Raw genomic sequence first — 20,520 nt, 5'->3', positions numbered from 1 at the left:
TTCAATTCAGGCACAGATCCCGTCAATTGAGACTGAAAGGACCGCTCAACCTCATTTTCCACGCATTTCTACAGTGAATGCCTCATTCAGATTAGTATAGCTCGCTTAATCTTTAAATGATAGTAATGTACATTTAATTCGCTATTTCTAAACCATATTTAATTTATAAGTTTATATTTAGATTTTTTCGAGAATATATTTATATATTTTTTTAATCTACGAATTGTGTATTTTATAAGTCGCCATGATCGTAGAAAAATATCGGATTAAAAAAAATTCAAAATCCATTTTTTATCATATTATTTGGATACTACATTGACAAAATATTACGGCTACATTAAAAAAAATTCAAATTAATCAGTCGGTAAAGTGACGGATTTGATAGACGCTCATTGATTTTTCTAGAAAACTGTGTAATTTTATTTTATTTTTTTTCAAAAGAAACCCTATTGTTTGCTTGTATGCCAATTTTCATAATTATTACAGAATATGAATTAAAAAAGTTATGCCAAAAATCTAACATGGTTAAATTATTTTGAAATGGCTGCCCTGTAAAGTTTACTATTTGTCAGATCCGTCACTAATTTACACGTTTAGCTTGAGAAAATTAATTAACTATTGTGTTACCTTTAGAGGTATCAAAATATTACAGAAATTCTGTTTCTCTCATCACATTTATATGTAATATTTAAATTTAATATATGTATAATAGACACATTATCCCGGGACCAAACCCGTGTAATCGAATGAACGGATATTTCACGGGATAAGATAAACAAGGTTCTCTTGTATGCAAAAGCCATTGCATATAAATCTGTATTTTCAAGTGCCCGTACTAAAAGATAGGTGGATTCAATTTTCCTATCGCTTACATTATTGAACATAAGCGATGGGATCACAAAGGCTCGCAATCCACAGAATAAACTCAAAAGGCAAACTGAAATCTAAAATTTTCTAAAATCGAGGTTTGTGTGATATCGTATTTTCCGTGAAAATGTCTTAAGTAAAACTAGTGTGGAGTATGCAAACATATTTTAAGTTCACGCTATTGCCTTACCGCGGTAGAGTTTGGTAAACTCTATTATATTAATCATATTTTGTATAAAGTTACTAGTGGACCCGACAGACGTTGTCCTGCATGATATTTCAAGCAATTAGTAAAGCAAAGTATGAAAGTACCGACAGCAGCGCCATCTGGCGGGCTGATTTGTGAATCTAAACCATTCCCAGATCCCCTTGAACACACACAAAAAATTTCATCAAAATCGGTCCAGTCGTTTGAGAGAAGTTCAGTGACATTCACAGAAGAATTATATATATAAAGATTTAGGACTACCTTTTTGTGACTAACTATGCATTGCATAGCAGCAGTCCCCTGATTGGGCAACGGAAATAATTCCTATTCGCTCGATCGTGCTGGTCATTTAAGTGCGCAATTGTTTTTTTCTGTCTTTCCTTCAAAAAGCCATCTTTAATAATAAATAATTAAACACTATTGTTTTTATGTAATAGGAGGAAAACGGGCAGGAGGCTCATCTGATGTTAAGTGATACCGCCCATGAACGCTCACATTGCCAGAAGGCTTGCAAGTGCGTTGTTGGCCTTTCAAGAATTGTTTCGCTCTTTTCTTGAAGTAGGCAGATGGTTCCATATAGCGATGGTGCGCGGCAAAAACTGTCTTAAAAAACGATCAGACGTATTAAATAGATTTCAATGTACCTAAAACAAATGTTTTTCCCGCAATCAGAATTTCCTTAAGGTTAAGTAAATAGCTAAGATATGCGTTATTTATAGAGGTAAAATGGCTGTAAACTTAACAAAATGTTGCGAAAATAAATACATCTAATGTACGCAAATGCGAAAATAGCTAACTAAATTGTCACGAATAGCTTACTTAAGCTTACGCTTTGTTATAAAGCCGAGTATTAAATCAAAAGCTCGCTAGTCACAGATAACGAAAGCATTAAATGAACTAAGAAGATTAGACATCTTTGAAGATGCTTCTGCAATTAGAAGACGTTAAAAAGGTCTGCAAGTTCAAGAATCAATCAATAACTTATTTATAATTCTTGATTTTCGCTATCAAACATGTTTTGTCAATAATAATAAATAAATCATGTTTTCCAGACCGATATTTGCTATTTTGATAATAATAAAAAAAGTCAATTGTCAGATGTCTCAAAAACGACTGGAGCATTGCGAGATAGATAGATAGACAGCTTAGCATCAAACTCACTCAGTGGTGTTCTGACACCGCAAACATTCTTGTTAGAAAAATGGCACTATACATTCGCCGGATTTCGAAAACGAGACCGTATAATTTGCATTCGAACCAACTAACCTACCCTAACTTGAGATAATGTATAGTCTGCACGAATTAGTTTTAGATTTCACAGCAAAATAGAAAGATATAAGAAATATAAGATTAGTTCGTTCACCCTCAAATTGTTCATCAAGCATGAAGCTTATTTTTCGGTAAATGGGTTATTCAGGAAAAGCCTTAATAATGAGGACACATAACTGTCAGCTTAAACATTGAGGTCACGACTCTGTCTAATGTGTTTACGCATTTCCTACGAATATTTCATATTTTGGAGCCATCTTTGCTTTGCCTCTGACAGTGGAGGACGTCATTTACCCTGAAAACCACATCATATCTTTATGTTTGACCCAGTACCGTAGTACAATTATAAGCTAATAAGAAAAAATCTAAATTATAACTAAGTAAATAGCCTTGGACACCATGGCCTACACTGAGGTCAGATCATTTTTCTCGCCACGCCGAGCTCAAGGATATTATACGCCGCTCTTTTGCCTCCGTCAATGTTCCAGCAATTTTGAAGCCAAAAGGCGTCGCAAGAGACGATGGCAAGCGGCCGGATGGGATGTCGTTGATCCCTTGGAAAATGGGACGGGCTTTGGTATGGGATGCTACTTGTGTGGACACGTTTGCCCCGTCTCACCTCCTTTGGACAATAAAATAGCTGGGGCGGCCGCAGAGCAAGCAGAAAACAATAAACGGCACAACTATAAGAGTCTTTCCTCCAACTTCGATTTTGTTCCCATTAAAGTAGAGACTCTTAGGCCGTGGGGTTCAAGTGCACAGGCGCTTATTAAAGATTTAAGTTGGCGCCTGATAGATAGTACCGGTGACCTCAGAGCTGGTGCTTTCCTGGCTTAACGAATGAGCATCGCAATACAGCGAGGAAATGCTGCCAGCGTTAAAGGTACACTGCCAAAGGGGCCAAACTTTTTAAATTTGTTTTTAATAATTTGTATTATTACTTTGCAGAAAAAATTATAACGATAATAGCACCTTCAATTACAGGCATCTTTCAGTGTGGAGACATTTATTGCAAACAAATATCTAATACAACGCCAATCTTCTCATGTAAAACCTTGTATTTTTTAAGAACGCCAATCCGCTCTGAAAGCTTATCTTATAGTGAAGGGAAGAAAATGTTTTTGTAACGATGGTGTTTGGAGTATTCGCTTCAATGAAGAACTTTATAACATCCTTTACGCCAATACCGTCCAATTCATAAAATGCAACAGATTCACGTGATTGGGACATGTGCACCGAATACCGGACCCCAGGTCCTTCCTGAAGTCACGACCTGAGAAACCTAGAGAAAACACGGTGTGAACTTTTTTTTTATGATTGGACAATTCACACCAATTGACCTAGTCCAATGCTAAGCTGGTGAAGCTTGTGTTATGGGTACTAGGCAACGGATATACATACATATTATAGATAGATAAACATATAAATACATATTTAAACACCCAAGACCTAAGCACAACACCAAATGCTTATCACATCGATGTTTGTCTCAGCCGGGGATCGAACCCGGGACCCATGAATCCGCAGTCAGGGGTACTAACAACTAGACCAATGAGCCGTCAGGTAGACCAAGACTGCATTGGTGGGTTGTTGTCAGGGCCTCGAAACGATAGGTGTTTGACGTTGGATGCAAGAAGCACGAGATAGATTGCGATAGTGAAAGATACTTCGGAGGCTAAGCACAAAAGTCAGTGTACAGTCATTGATGATGGTAATAGAATAGAAAAAAATAGATATGAACATTTTTAGACGACAAATATTGATGATGCGACGTTAGCCGGCACTGGTACTTTATTAAGGAGTTACCCAGTACCTGTGATGCGGATGAGTGGGATAATCATATCAATATTGATGAGAATCCAAACTATGTTTTTGATGTGAACAGTAGAATCATCTTAGAGGCTACAGACGCGGAGATAAATAAAAAAACACCATAAACAAATGTCTCCGTGTCACGTTTAGAAACGGAAATGATGTGGTACACAATTCTCAACGTATATTTTGCTATCTCTCACCCCGGCACCCCGTTTTTGCTCATTTAGCCCCGCTTTGGCTTTCCGTTTAAAAGGCATTCTATTGTTATAATTGAACAAAAACTTTCTACGACTAAAACCGTAGCCAAAAGCACAGAAGAATACTTTGATACATTCATCTACTTTTTGTTAGCATTATGTACAGTCAACTTTAGCTGTTTGAAAGTTAAATGCGCGTACATAAGTTTGTACGTATAGTACAAACTTACCTTATCATTAGAAATATTGTACAACATTGGTCTTGTTATATGTTTATTATTCGTTGAAAAGCAGGAACTACCACGGACGCAATGGGATCTTTTCGAAAATGCCTTAAACTCGGTCGGTAATATGGTCAGTAGCCTACTACGTGAGTTCGAATGGATTTTTAAGACAAGCATCTGAGCAGTGTTGGCCTAGTGGTATCATCGTGCGACACTCATCCCTGAGGTCGAAGGTTTGAACTCCGGCTGTGCACCAATGGAAGTTTTGTCTATGCGCTCATTTAACCCTTGCTCGTACCCTTGCTTGATGAAGGAAAACATCGGGGGAAATCCGTGATGCCTTAGACCCAAAACGTCGACGGCGTATGTGAGGCACAGAAGACTGATCACCTGCTTGTCTATTAGAAAAACAAATGATCACGAAACCGATTTTATGTTAGTCTAGCGTCTATAAAGTAGTTCATTAATGTTAAACTATTTATGTCTTTGATAAAAGTAATCTTAATTTATATACATATATAATATATATAAAAAAATAATATATGTATAAGTATATAGGTATAATAGTTACAGTATGATGTATTGTTTTAATTACTCGAGTTTATATGAATGATGTTAAAGTTTACACAAATTCGCGTAATAAATTCTCTGTATGAAATATTCTCTTAGAACTTTAACTATTTTCTATACGAAGCTTGTTAAGTTTGAAATACCTTCCTTTTAGATATTACTACTCTACATACTTAGAGTGCATTAGGGATATACTTCTCTAATGTACTCTAAGGAAGCGTAATAAATATAAAATTTCTCAAACAAACTATATCATTTTGCTGATGAAACGTAATAGGCTTTTCATGCAAATATCATCATTTAATATTTTGTGAACCTCGTGGGTTAATTCAAATACATCTCAGAAACATTTAGCTTCGCATCACCTTGATTTTACCATTCTAAGTGGATAAAAAGTTGTTTATGGTTATTTCGACTCGAAACAAAAAGTGTTTTTTTCCTTGTCGCACAGTATACAGTTGTATGTACATTGTATAGTATATATATAATATATATATATATATATAGTTGTTATTGATGTGCATTCAAAAGTTAATTTCTTAAGCCGCTTATTTCCATTGTAATTGATATATATTTTGAATAAAAAAAGGTTTTTAAAGATATGTTTGAGTACACGAATAATATCAAGTAAATTATAATTATCTGTGCATGATAAGTATGCTAAGGCCTTTGATATAATATTGTCTATAAGTATCGCCACTTTAACTCCTCATTTTATTGAAGTTATACTTCTTTAGGCGTGTTATGAAAAATTGATGAGAGTGAAATTTTACGATGCGCGCGCACCGTTACACAAAATTAACAGAATGAAGTTAGTGTCGGATGATGGCACGCACGCCGCCTCTGTTCACTGTGTATTTATATTTATAATATTTATCCACATGCTTTGAGTTTCTACATTTAAAACACGTGTTTTCATTTCGTTTTCATTATACAAGTGCGAATTTTATATGTGCGTCTGAATTATAATCAGAAGTGATTTAAATTGAATATTTAAATCAATACTAATTAATATTAGAAAATAATAATAAATATAATTATAATATTAATAAACATTTATTTATTTAATTTTTCAAATGTAAACTGAACTTTATTGACTATAATGACTCCTTTTCCAGTCTTTGATTATTTAATTGTAATTAATTATTTGCATGCAATCCAAAACAATATTTAATAATGCCAAAGAAGTATAATTTCTTACGCGCGTACATATGTACACGCACCCTTTTTAATTTGATAGTGATGAAATTTACGAATTAATTCAAAATAAATGAAGTATTGTGGTTTTAATCCTACGGTATGTTTGCGTTTCCCTTACATTTTAGAGATCACATTTCTAGCTATACATTACACATCTATAACGTGACATCAAATAAACATGTTTAATTTAGTCTTGTTATAAAATATCGTGTTGCGCTCCGGTGAGTCCCAAGGGAAATGCGCCATGTTTGATTTTGTTAAGCTGAGTTGAAATTTGTTTTGTGAACCTGTGATGTAATTAACCTAAAATATTATAACTAATTTTATAAAAACCGACTATAGTAGTTATTATTATTATTATTAAAGCTTTATTTAATCCATACATACAACAATTGTTAGTTTATATTCCTTAATATTTTATTAGTATTAGTTAAGTTAGTAAGTTTTAACAAAATTTAAGTTAGATTTTATTTATTATTTTGTATATCTGGTTTTTGTATGGCCCCTTTTAGGGTAAAAGCCTCCTCCATATTTTTCCATTTTTCTTTGTTCTGCGCAACATCCATCCAGTTTCCCCCGCTAGTTCTACAATGTCATCTGTCCATCTTTTCCTTTGTCGTCCTATACGTCTCTTTCCAGTAGGTCCAGTCCATTTACTACACTTTACTATAGTAGTTAGTTCTTAACAACTTGGATTTCATTCGGAAATGGGAAATAGTTGACATAATAATATAAATATTTAAAAAAAAAATATATATTATTTGTTTTAAAGAAAATATACATATTGTATCGCAATAAGTTTAAACAATATCATATCATTGCATATTATTAAGAGATTGTGTATTAAATCGTTCTTTACATTTTATTGGACCTGCAGCGTTTTTCTTTGAAACAATCAAGATGAAAGATGACCCAAACAGGTGGTACAGATTAACCTCAATAATCCCAGAGGAGCATTCGAGTACAAAACCCTTTCGTAATTATCGCTTCAGGATTAAGCTTTATAAATGATATCAGAGTCGTGCTCAGAAATATTAGTTGCTCATTTCATTTTCTTTAATGTCAGCCTTGACTAAGCTCGCTTTAAGTATTCAAAATCAAGTCGTTTTGTATACTTCAATGAAGTGCTTTGGGAACGGCAAAGTCAAAGAAAATTTACATCTGTTTAACGATAGATTGAAGGTATTTGGGACGACAGGGAGATATGAGGAAATTGTGGATTTAAAGGAATAGGAAAAATCTAATGACTTTAGTGTGATAATAATCAATATGTGTTAGGGTACATCTGTAGGGCTTAGGGATCCGTAGGGTTGTTAGGTTCTTACGTCCCACCCTCTCGTATATTTAGTCATCTAGTGCAGCTTGCTCATACATACATTACATAGACTATTCAGATACTCCTGACATTCAATACATATAAATTTTAAACACACATTTTACAGTCCACCAACTAGCAAGCTGTAGACACGCCATAGAAGACTTCACGTTCGTTTGACAATATAATATTTCTGAGTACAACTATGTAAACTTATCTATGTCAACACTAAGCTTAGTATAATCTTAGACTATCTTGCGGCACGTCTAAATACAAAAACGGGGTTGAATCTAACTGTTAAACCGGTAAAATTTTAAATTTTTTGTAACTTATAAATAACAAATTATTTGAAGAGCGGATGTGATTGCGTGAGCGGATCAAAATTCGTTGAAAATTGTTCGCTGAAAGCAACTCTGTTTAATTCGTTATTCGTTAGCGATAATTAAAGATGATTAATTACTCACTCAGCATTACGTTATTATAAGAGTTAGAAGCTTTTATAGAGCCCTGAGTCAGCTTCTTGAATAATTTCACACTATGAAGAAATTTCTTTGTAATTTATTCTAATTACTAGAACGAAGTGTCTACTTCTATACGTGAAGTGTTTTCGCCTAGTGACTATAGCTTGCGATGTCAACCTTAGTAACGTTTGCACGAATATATCAATAGACACATTCATTACAATGTATTTTTAGGTATAACTTATACTATTAAAAAAAAATCTGACCTCAAACGAAAATAATTAATTGTTGTTACAGAGATATGCATGCAGCTGTGTGTGGTGGAAGACATGGTCTATGCGAAGCAATGCGGCCGGCCAGTGGAGCTGAATTACTGAGATACTTAAGAAAAGTTAACTTCACTGGTAAAAACTATAAACCAACTGTTGGCTAAACGAAAAGTCTGTACATTTTGTTCACTCAGACTTTCTTAGTTTTATAAGCGTGGCGTTTTCCTTAATCATAGGAGTTACGCCCCGAGAGTATAGCCAGACGTAGGCACTCTCTTCAACTGTTACTTTGCGTTCATTACGTTACATAGCAAATAACTTTTCATTATTTCGCTTATATTCTATTGTCGTACGCGAGTGGTTAATATAGAGTTAAACTAAAATCCTCTATTATTTAGAGCACCCCGATGACCCAGGCACCGTACACCAACTATAAATCAACTAGCAACGAAATGAAAATCGAAAAGAAGTAGAATAGAAATAACAATATTAAATACTGGAAAGATGTATGTTTGTAAAGGACAAACTCAAAAATTACTTGATCGATTTCCAAATTTCTCCATTAAAATGCTACAGTAGTAACATAAGCAATATTTATTTCTAATATATTTAAAACAAATTATTTACCAGTGCGAAGCCGGGATTTAGCCGTATTTAATATTTTTTATCTTAGACCTTTATTAAATATGAATACTTCCATGTAATGAAATATCAAAGACCGAAAGACTATACTTAATATATTTCGTATCATAAAATAAAGTTAAAAAGTTTTTTCTTGTATGTACAGGTTTGAGTGGAGATGAATTCCACTTCGATGCAAACGGTGATGGTCCAGCCCGCTACAACATCCTGCACTTCAAGCAGGTCACTCGAGGAGTCTATGACTGGGTGAAGGTGGGACAGTACCTCGATGGTGAACTACAACTGCATATTAATGGTAAACACATAGTTATAAAATATCAAATCAAATATTCAATGTATCAAAAACAAATTTTTTTTTTCGTTACAAACGAGATAATACAGCGTAAAATATATAGGCCATAAATTGAGATAGTTTTTATTATAGCTATTATTAAATTCTTTTATAACCCAACGGTAAGGCTGCCTACGCACTGGCGACCATAGACGCGGCCAGGCCGCCGCGGCCATGGTCGCCGGTGCGTAGGCAAGCGCGACATGTGGACGGCCGAAAAATTTGCAGTCGACTTCCAAGGATGTGTCAAGATGGACGTGCAGAAGATAATCACGCTAACTGTGCTTGTGTATTTACTACGAAAACGAAAACGGAAGATTTCACGTAAAAGACAGTTTTGGGTGCATCCATTACTTTGCGAGAGAAAGACTAAAGGATTATATTATACTTATTTTTTGGATTTAAAAATGTATGAGAAGAGATTCTTTAATTACATGAGAATGTCAACGAATACTTTTAACCTGTTACTGGATACAATAAAACCAAAAATTACTGGAACTGGTAACAACTATCGGAAATGCATTCCAGCAGAAGAAAAATTAGTAATAACAATAAGGTAAGCTTTTTCTTTTTTAAATACAGAATGTTTAAAAAATACGTGATATATTTTAAAGGATGTTTCGGAATGGAGTATTGTGTACAGGAAAAATAAAAATAATGTGATAGGGCCTTTTTTTTACTTAAACTGCTAAACGGATTTTTTTGTAAATTTGAATTATACAAGACTTGATTCTGAATCACCCTAAACCACCACTGTTGCGTTTTTCACAACAACCTGTATAATTCATTGACCAAGGTTTTGCCACTTTAAAAAATTTATGAACTATTGTTCAGTAGTATTCTACTTTACGACTTTGAAAAGGAGAGGAAAAGGGCTTGCTTATAACATGTTTTTAAATATTAAAAAACTGAAGTAGATAATCAAATTATTTGTATTTTCATAACTTAAAAAATGGCAATTGTGAACAATTAATCATTCAAATTGGGAAATAGGTCTATCATTTCTGAATTTTGAGAAATATCAGAATAATGAGTATGAGTATCGCTGTAATTTGAATCATCTGATATCCTGTTGGTAGTAGAATAACCTGAATAGTTCGGTTGGTATTTTTCTATAATTTCCATGATTTCCATTTTCGCTTTGGTCTTCATTGCAGCAGGGATTGTTTGAAATCTTTCGAGGAGGGATAAAAGAAACAGTCTGTCACAATTTGAATCATTCTGTGTAGTCGCTATGGTCTTATGCAGAACTGAAATTAGAGGGTCTGTATCGGATTCTTCGTTTGGTATTTTTTTCTTCCTTTTTGTTCTAAGCGACTTTGATGCAGACTGTTGAGTCTCAAGATCAGAAGATCTTGCACTTTCATTTTCTTGACTTGCCTCTTCGAGACTATTTTCTGTTGCGTTTGTGTCCAGCACTGATTTCAAAAACAGTAATTGGTTGAAATAGGTGTATTGTGATTTACGTTTTGCAGCAGAACCACTTTTGACATCTTTAAGACGGCGCAGCTCTCTTGTGAAACAGTCTCTAAGGTTTTTCCATCTTTTTTGGAGAGTAATGCCTGTAAATCAATAAATAAATGTAGTACATATTACAAAACTAATATTATGTTTATTAATGTGAATTTTATTTTCAGGTATTTGGCTACTGGGTGTTCTTTATCTCATATAAGTCATGAATACCGTATAGGGCTTCCTACAGTATCGGAAATAGTATTTGATGTTTGTGAAGCAATATGGGAGATATTAAAACCAATTGTGATGCCACAATTGACCAGAGATAAGTGGATTCAAACGGCTGAAGGTTTTCAAAAATACGCCCAATTTCCTAATTGCATCGGAGCCATCGACGGCAAGCACATTACAGTTATCAAACCACAACATTCGGGATCTCTTTATTACAATTACAAGAATTATTTTTCAATCGTGTTACTTGCAATATGTGATGTAAATTATAAATTTCTTTACGTAGATATTGGAGCATACGGCAAATGCAGTGATTCGTCAATTTACAAAGACTCTGTATTTTATCATAGGCTTTTAAATAATGATCTCGATATTCCGAGCAATAACCCCATCAAAGAAAATGGCCAATCAATGCCGTTCGTTTTAGTGGGTGATGAGGCGTTTTCACTATCGGAACATATGATGCGACCGTATGCTGGGAGAAACTTGAATAATGTAAAGACTAATTTTAATTATCGACTATCCCGTGCCCGCCGCTATATTGAATGTACATTTGGAATATTAGCCAATAAATGGCAGATTCTTCACCGACCCCTAAACGTCAAGAAAGAATTTGCAGTTGTGATTATAAAAGCTCTATGTGTGCTTCATAATTTTGTGCGAGAAAGAGACGGATATGATTTCAAGGACACGTTAACTGTACCAGAGGCTTTATTAGAAATACCTGCATGTTTACCTAATAGAGCAAATAGAACATCAACCGAATATCGAGATATATTCGCAAACTACTTCAGTACCGATGGTCGCTTGCCCTGGCACAATTTGTAAATATATGGGTGCTCGCCGCGAGCCGCCATTGCGCGCCGTAAACAAAATGGCGTCGAACGCACATGCGGTATGAGTAATCTTTTTAAAAAGTTATTCCAATCATTACGAAAACCTGGGAAATTTTAGCAAATAATTGTCAAAACTCATGTGCAAAGCGAAAAATAGTAGAAATAAAATAGTTATACTTTTGACAATTACCTATTTGCTAAAATTTCTTAGATTTTGAATGAACGGAACAACTTTAAAAAAAAATCACTCATGTCACATATACGTGTCGAATGCTACTACAGCACCTGCTGCGTTTATTGTAGTTCATCGCATTATTAATTTACTTAGGCATAATAAAATAAAATACTAACCAAGTTCTGCCTTTTCTTTATCTTCCATGGATTCACCGCCAAATATATCGACCACTTCAAGCCACAACTGCCGCTTAACATCTTTATTGGAGTAATCATTTGATGCTAAATCCCATAAACCTCTTCTATTTTCAACTTCAATTATGAACCTTTCCGTGTCGAAATTGGCCATTGTAAAATAATCACTCTGTAGCTAGCTACACGTCTGGTCGCCGCGGCCGATGCGGTAGCACTGATGAATTTTAATACAGAAGTGATGTTCTCGACGGCCACGATTGGTCGCTGGTCGCGTGGCATCAAATTGGACGCCGCGGCCAACGGTGGCCGCTGGTCGCTGGCCGCTAAGTGCGTAGGGGCTATAGCGATTGCCATATAAAGTCCAGAATTCACTGGCCGCCGCGGCTAGGTCGCGGCGACCATGGTCGCCAGTGCGTAGGAGGCCTAATTCTACGTTCAATCTTCGGCTATACACCAGCGGTTTTTTATGTGCGCGAATTAATTGATCTTACGGTCATTTGTTGCTTTCATATCGTGTATTTCAAAAATATTCCCAAAAATATCTACTCACTTGCCAAAGCATTGGTAAAAAAGTATACGTATCTATTCAAATATTGTCAAATGATCATGCTCAAAAGATAAAAAAAACGACGGGTTGCACTCCGGGAGTGCCGGCAGAAGTGAAAACTTGAATATTAACGTTGTGCATTTTTGATATTTTGGAATGGTTAGTGAATAATTTTGCACGAATTGCTTTAATTATCACTATAAAAGTACTATCATTGATGTGGTAGAATACAGTATTTATTTATTGCGCTATCGTACACAAACATGACAATTTATATTACATTAAATACGCCGTGCCAGCTGTCTACTCTCCATCCGTCTTACGAATTTTCGATCAGTTCACGTGTCCTGACGCGAGTTTAAAATGAAGTTTTCACTTATAAAGTTCTTAAAATTACAAATTATGTATATACAGGATTACCTGTACTGAATGAATTTAATCTGTCCACTTCCCGTGATGAGCATAAACCAACACAAAGTTATATAGATATAACTAAGTTATAAGTTAAGTCGTTAAACCCAATCGATGCCACCTGAAAGAGCGTCCACGCTTTCCAGTCACGATTCACGTAACTCCCCAAATTGAGTTTCACTCAAATCCCTTTACAGAGGTTTTTAATTATTGATCGTACGCTTTAGGAATTTTGGTGGCCTCTTACGTGTTAGCTGAAAATATTGAAATTATTTTCCCAAACGCATATAGTAATTAATACTACCTCTAAGGACGTTAATAAAATATAGTGCTATAGCAAGGTCCCTATTTAACATTAAAAAAAATATATATATGTTTATTATGGAACATAAGATACATGTATCACTTATTCCACGTCATTAAATTTGAATTTGTAGGCATCCCTACTCATCGGCAAAAAAGACAGAGGGTGTAGGCCGAGAGAAAAAGCCGGCGGTAAAAAAATTCTCGGTACTCTTTTAAAATAGCAAATCATCAAACAACACTTATTTTAAAACAAATATCGCAAAATAATTAGAAGTAGCCTGTCTAACACTAGTCCCAGGCCTTTTTATCAACTAGATAATCGTTGACTTTATAGTAAGCCTTTTTACACAGCTTTTCTTTAATACATTTCTTAAATTTATTAAAAGGCAGAGATAAAAGAGCCTCAGGGATTTTATTAAAGAAGAGTATCCCTTTTCCCAAAAAAGAACTTTAGATAGTCTAGTACGGGGAAATTCGATACCTCTATTTGTATCCTACCATACCCAAGACAAACAAATATATTACAAAAATTCATTTTCTAGTAATAGGCTAGAATACCCTAATAAAAGTATAGCTATTGAGATTTTTGCCTATTTATACTGCTGGAATAACAAAAATACAGTACTAGTAAAGAATAAAATCATGAATTTAAACATACGTTTTTGTCTCAATAAAATATCTAATGGCTATTCAAATTCTTGACACCACGGGTCTAGTGAGAAGTCTGAAAAGGAAAAAAAACATTTGAATTAGTGTTAGTGCACGTTAGTCTTAAGTGCTAAACAGTGGTAAGTGAATAAATGGGTAGAACACAAAAACAGAGTGTCTTCCCTTTAATAGAGACTTTAAGTAGTGTTATTGGAGACTTTCTCATATTTAATATCCTTATTAGTAAATTAGGTTAGATCTAAACTACTAATTTGTCTTAAGTTAGGCTAGATCGTAATGTTCCGTGATGTCTTAGTAAAGACACATGTACTAAAAAATATCGAGTGTTTTCAGAATAATAATAACCGTATATATGACCGAATTATCACTAATTATTTATCCTATGTGATGGTAATGGTATAATTGAACTCAACTTTGTTACACATGGTTCGGCTTGTGAATATTCTGCAAATACTCGCCTGGTGTGAATGAAATTTCCACATGGTGTTTGACTAAATTAAGCTTCTACATTTATCTACAGAATGCGAGAGTTTTATCTGATTAAATTAATTTAGATCTGCCTGACTAAAGAATGTAACTTATTGTGTTTGAAATGTTTAGTTTTATTTAAAAGTGTACATTCAAAATGGATTTTCATAATCTATACTTTACGAGTACATATATTTCCAGCGATCCAATTTAAATGGGGCGAGCGGAAACCACCTGAGTCGGTATGCAGTGCCGAGTGTGAGCTGGGCCAAGCCAAGCAGTACGTGGAGGGAGAAAGCTGCTGCTGGCACTGCTTCAACTGCACGCAGTATGAGGTACCATATTATCTTTCTCACGCTGTCTAAAAGCAAGATTGTCCTATCATTATATACATTTGGAAATAAAAACGATACGTGAAAAATGTATATAACCTAAAGAGCAACAACAAAGTATTCTCCAAAAAAAATCGCATCTCAACGGGGAACCAAGTTATGATAAAAAAACTTAATTTAACCCTTTTTTCAAGATGACGGAAATTGCACAAGGTTATTTTGGTCGACAATTTGAACTTAAGCTTTTCTAGCCACCCCCCACGTAATATCCAAAATTTGGCTTTCTCGGTTCATTTTCATTTCTAACCCGATTTTTCCGACGTAAAGACTGGATAATGATTAGAAAAGCAATATAATCTCAGTCTATCTAAAATTGGTACTTCCAATTATTCAAAAAATTAATTTATATGACATATAATTGTAAATATCTATACAAATATGTTATTATAATCTTAAAAAATTTATATGAACTTAACATTATTAAATTACAATTGTTTAAAATAAACTTAGAAATCGGAACATGATTTATACCGAATTTTTCTTCATAGATACGATCACCATTTGTGGAGACGGCCTGCATAGTCTGTCCTCGTGGGACTCTCCCAGACGTGACCAGGACAAACTGCAGGCCCATACCTGAAGTGTATCTACGACCGGACTCTGCCTGGGCCATTGGTGCGATGTCTTTTTCTTCGGTCGGAATTCTATTGACTGCGTAAGTATATTCTACATATATATTTACTTACCAGTCCACATTACAGATCAAAAATTCAAAGACAATAAGCCTTATTATACATTTGTATTGTCTTTGCAGCTCCCGAAGTTTAATAATTTTAAATACAGAATATTTTCTTTTAATCTATGCCACTTACTCAGACCATTTATAAATATCATACATTTACATACATTACGGTGTTACTGCCTTCTTTAATAAATTCGTTTATTTATAGGACAGAGTGATTGAATTAGATTCATATACCAACGAAAATGACATTGCGTACTTCTTAATATGGTCGTGTACTAGTATTTTATTAAATCAAGAAAGGCGTAGTGTTGGCCTCGTGGCGTCATCGTGCACCTATCATCATACCTTGAGCTCGTGAATAAAATAAAACAGAAATTAGGAAAGAACAATCGTTAATTAATTTTTTTTGACACATTTATGACACTAGAGAAAAATGGAGGGACCTCCTTCTTTTATAATATTTTATAACATTTTAATTTTTTAAATAAAATAAAAATATATAAATAAAAGTCCAACTTTGGATATGGACTTTAATTTATGGTACGAAATGCGAGATACTTTTTATACTATCTGGGTTTTATTTAAAACCACATGAAAATATTATCGTTCAGTTTTAACAAGCAAGTTTTCAAATGGCGTTGCCAAACTTTTTATACCAAAATAACTTTTATCGCACTATTCACTAGAAAAAAATCTATTTCCTATCGACTTCTTTACGCGCGAATAAAAATTTACAATGTTAGGCTTTGTTTCAATAGAATTCAAGCGAACTGTGTTATTAGAATTTTATTTACACTTTTTTCACAATCAATTTTTACAAAATATATTTTTAGTTATTTAAAAAGTACAACAGCCTTTACTGGATGCTAGGTAGAAACTCAAGACTTTCTCTAGATAACAAACTTCTTATATATAAAGTCATCCTTAAGCCCATTTGGACATATGGCCTCCAACTATGGGGCAGCGCAAGTGATACCAACATAAACATACTCCAGCGACAACAGAACAAGATCCTAAGAGCAGTTGCAAAAGTACCCTGGTACATTACAAACAACGAAGTTCACGAGCACCTCAACATAAGAACAATCAAAGAAGAAATCCGGAGACTGGCAGCTAAGTACAAAGAGCGGCTAAGCTGTCACCCGAATACACTTGCTCGCCAACTCACCATTAGACAGTATGTGAGTCGACTAAAACGTCACCATATTCTAGAGCTAGAAGACCGGCAGTAGCTCTAGACAGAAGATGAGTAGATGCTTCCAATGGGAAGTCACTCCACATGACAGCACCACAGAAAAAATTTGCTCATAGCCTTGGGGCTGATTGCAAATAACCGCAGAAAAAAAAAAAAAAAGTTATTTAAAAAATCGTAATATCATCATAGTAAGATAACTGATAACTATCAGAATTTTTTGATATATCATATTTCTCATATCATTATTTTATACGCTAGTATTTGTTTTAATAAATGATAAACCTTTTAAAAGTCATACAAGTAGCATTAGGAGCTGTTTTTTTTTATTTAAAGTCGACAATGAATGTTTTCAATATTTTAATTATTAGTTAGATAACAGACTAAGTCTAATTAGTTCTTTATTATTTCGACAAAAGGACTCGTATGGTCTATTAAATAAAAAAAAGTTTAACTGAAGGTTGTTATCATGATCGCTATTTATTACTATTTTTTCATTCATTCATAACGCTGATGACCCTGGGATCACACGGTACAAAAACTCAACGTTATACTACCTATTGGATGTTACGGAGTACGGTAGCTGATTTAATATAGATTATTGCGAAGGTTGGCAGCAGCGTGAAACAATAATTTGTCGAGTTTGACGTTAACAATCAACTACCAGATTAAGTTCTTCGTAATTAGAAATCCGGCTCAAGTTATTAATATTTAGGATTCATTTATAAGGGAGAGTAAATATTATTTTGTAATCTTTAGAAAATGATCTTTGCATTTTGAAATCTCTCCGGGTTCATTCATAAATGAGTGATCTAAGATTATTTTATTTGAAACTGGCCTGTACTGTATTTTGAATTATGTACGGCATGATTCCAATACTTTTAATTATGCAAGTTTAAGATATACCAACTATTTTAACAGTTATACCAATGCGATGATGTATCTTAACAATTATTTTAAAAAAACATTAGAAAAGTAATAGTCGACTGAGGGGTTCTTCAAGAAAACAGTGTACCAATTCAAAAAAGGTAAAAGGCCGGTCTTAAGAGTTAAGTGGAAGGCAACACACTCGCGAGTTGATACGCAAACGCCAGAGGCGTTGATAGTGCCCATGGGCAGTTATCATTGCCCTCCTCGCCAAGCCTCCTGTTCTATGAAAAAAATGGGAAAGCGCTCTGCGAACATAATACAGTAGAACCTCGTTAAGTCGAACCTCGATAAGTCAAAAACCTCCAAATCTCGAAAAAATGTTTTGTTCCCTTCCCTTAAAACACCAAAACCTCCATTACTTGAAATCTTAACCCTCTGTTAATCGAAATTATCACCGAGTCCCTCCAAGCCATTTTGGTACATATTTTCACTCTATAACTCGAAAAATTAAATTTGACCTCTGTATCTCGAACATAGGAACGTTTTATTTTACAACCTTTACAACTTGATCATTTGGAATTTATTATCTCTATTGTTCGAACAAAAATAAGTTACCGACTTTAAAAACATGCCGACAATGTGAGTACACTATTGTTTCTTAGAAAACATTTTAGGAGTATACAATAATAAATTTATGACTCATGGAAACACGTGTTTGCTTGCTTTGTGTCAGGTGTTCAATTTTGATTCCCTTTGAAATTTAGCTAAGTCAGTCATTTGTCTAACTCAAAATTTATAAGAATAAACCTCAAACTCTTTATGTCGAATCAAAATCCGCCTAAGTCGAAATCCTCCATAAGTTGTAAACTCTATAACTCGAATTTTTTGGCGTCTCCCTTGATGTTCGACTTATAGAGGTTTTACTGTATAACAATGATATTTTCGGAGACGCACGCACGCGCAACGTCTTTGTTAAGGGGACCTAGTGCCATATATTTATTCTAGATCTAAGATTCGCTTCAGTCATTTAATAGCCGTTTGGTACAAATGAACTAAGTTATTGCACTAGGATTACAAATGGCAAGATGTAACTTCCGTCTGGACTCTAGCTTATACCCAAAGATCCAAATTTAAAACTTACAATTGGTTTTATACAAGCATGTTTCATTTTTAAATATTTGTATTGCAAATAACGTACATTTATATTTTAATATATTTCGTAAAATAGATTATTTGTTAGGGCAATTATTTGTTAGAGCTTGATTCGATTCCTGTGAAATCAAAAGCCTTTAAAATATTGTGCTTGTAATTGTAATGAGCAAAATGTCTGTTAGTTTCCCAAAATTGTCAATAACGCAGTTACAGAAGTGTGGCTACGCACATACTATGAGATTTTATTTTAAACAAATAACCAATAGTAGGTACGTCTTATTATCCGCACGATAAGCAATTGAATGTGTCTCACTCTTATGTGAATTTAAAAATAAGAGTGACAAAAGACGTAAGGAAATTAAAAATTATCTCATTCCTACTCGTTAATTTTGCAGGTTTGTTTGCGGTGTTTGGGTCCGGCATAGTTCAACTCCAGTTGTTCGTGCGAGTGGAAGAGAGCTATCATACGTCCTGCTCGCTGGAATCCTCATGTGCTACTTGGTCACCTTCGCTCTGGTCTTTCGACCCACGGATATACTTTGTTCTATACAACGGTATGTGATGCTGTATATGTATGGTCCCTATTTATGTTAAAATCGTATATGTCATCGCCTTTGACCACCACGTTTAAATCCAATACGTTTTGCCATTCGGAAGTTGTACTTATTGCTATGTCTCGACTGTAAATATCACCCTAAGTTTATAGGCCATTAAAACCGTGTGTGAAAAAGTACAACCAAGATGTTTGATGTTTAACTACAAACATGTTATGGAAGGTACATAACCTTCCATAACTGTAATAATAATAATAATAATTTATTGCAAGAATATGGTACAAAAATGTGTCAGGTGGTACAATCATAAGTTCGCATATTCTGCCACACACAATGGCGCGCAAATTTGTATTTAAAGGAATTTTACATTTTACATTATTAGTCATATGAATTGGTCAGTTTTTATGTTATTTGTATCATTATATTATTGTACATATCATAATATCATACGTTATTAAATTTATGTTCTAAACTTATGTTCTAAGTATTCAGTTACGCTATAGAAGCACCGTGACTTCAAAAACCCAATCACCTTCCCCTTGATAACATGTTTTATATATATTATAATGAATACATACATAGACAAACTATTTCACGTGATTCTATTGAAGTATATAAAGAGCTCATTCGTACATTCGCTTCAATGACAACTGTGTTTCAATGAATGGAATCCATTCGGATGAGAATTATTAATAAAGACCTATTCATGTTCTATGAAAATAGTTTGTGTTAGTTTTCCTAAGTAGGTCGATCTAACATTTGGTTAAAAAAATATTATAAAATTGTTTTTTATATTACATAATAATGGATCTTCTTGGCCTATATAATATAGCTAGTATATTAAATTATCGTATTAATTACAGTACCAACTAAAACATTTTTTTACATCAAACAACATAAAATTCAACGTTTTTATTTTCATGATATCTTAATTATTATGCCAATTGCGCGTCGCCTTCAGACAGCAGATTTAATTTTGTAATTTAGTCTTCTGGGCTCATTATGTATGTAATAG

General features: G+C 34.1%; 3 protein-coding genes across 3 annotated transcripts in view; 2 read left to right on the top strand and 1 right to left on the bottom strand.

The window, feature by feature from the left end:
- The window catches only part of LOC125048843 (metabotropic glutamate receptor 2-like), a 150,456-nt gene that overhangs the window by 118,484 nt on the left and 11,452 nt on the right, over window positions 1-20,520 (top strand). The window contains exons 10-14 of the mRNA XM_047647762.1: window positions 8,424-8,530; window positions 9,183-9,332; window positions 14,862-14,995; window positions 15,541-15,707; window positions 19,347-19,505. Of these exons, the coding sequence (XP_047503718.1) occupies window positions 8,424-8,530; window positions 9,183-9,332; window positions 14,862-14,995; window positions 15,541-15,707; window positions 19,347-19,505 (717 nt within the window). The remainder of the gene's footprint in view (window positions 1-8,423; window positions 8,531-9,182; window positions 9,333-14,861; window positions 14,996-15,540; window positions 15,708-19,346; window positions 19,506-20,520) is intronic.
- On the top strand, window positions 9,572-12,244 carry LOC125048845 (protein ALP1-like). Its single transcript, XM_047647765.1, has 2 exons — window positions 9,572-9,924; window positions 11,006-12,244. The coding sequence occupies exons 1-2, from the start codon at window positions 9,572-9,574 to the stop codon at window positions 11,880-11,882; spliced, it is 1,230 nt and encodes a 409-aa protein (XP_047503721.1). The 3' UTR covers window positions 11,883-12,244.
- On the bottom strand, window positions 9,922-12,664 carry LOC125048846. Its single transcript, XM_047647766.1, has 2 exons — window positions 12,242-12,664; window positions 9,922-10,930 (listed from the first exon to the last, which is right to left on the bottom strand). Exons 1-2 carry the CDS (start codon window positions 12,411-12,413, stop codon window positions 10,338-10,340), a joined length of 765 nt encoding a protein of 254 aa, XP_047503722.1. The 5' UTR covers window positions 12,414-12,664; the 3' UTR covers window positions 9,922-10,337.

Source organism: Pieris napi, chromosome 4, assembly GCF_905475465.1.
Source record: "Pieris napi chromosome 4, ilPieNapi1.2, whole genome shotgun sequence".
Taxonomy (NCBI): Eukaryota; Metazoa; Arthropoda; class Insecta; order Lepidoptera; family Pieridae; genus Pieris; species Pieris napi.
The sequence above is the reverse complement of the archived record's forward strand: the minus strand, read 5'-3'. Positions and strand labels throughout refer to the sequence as shown.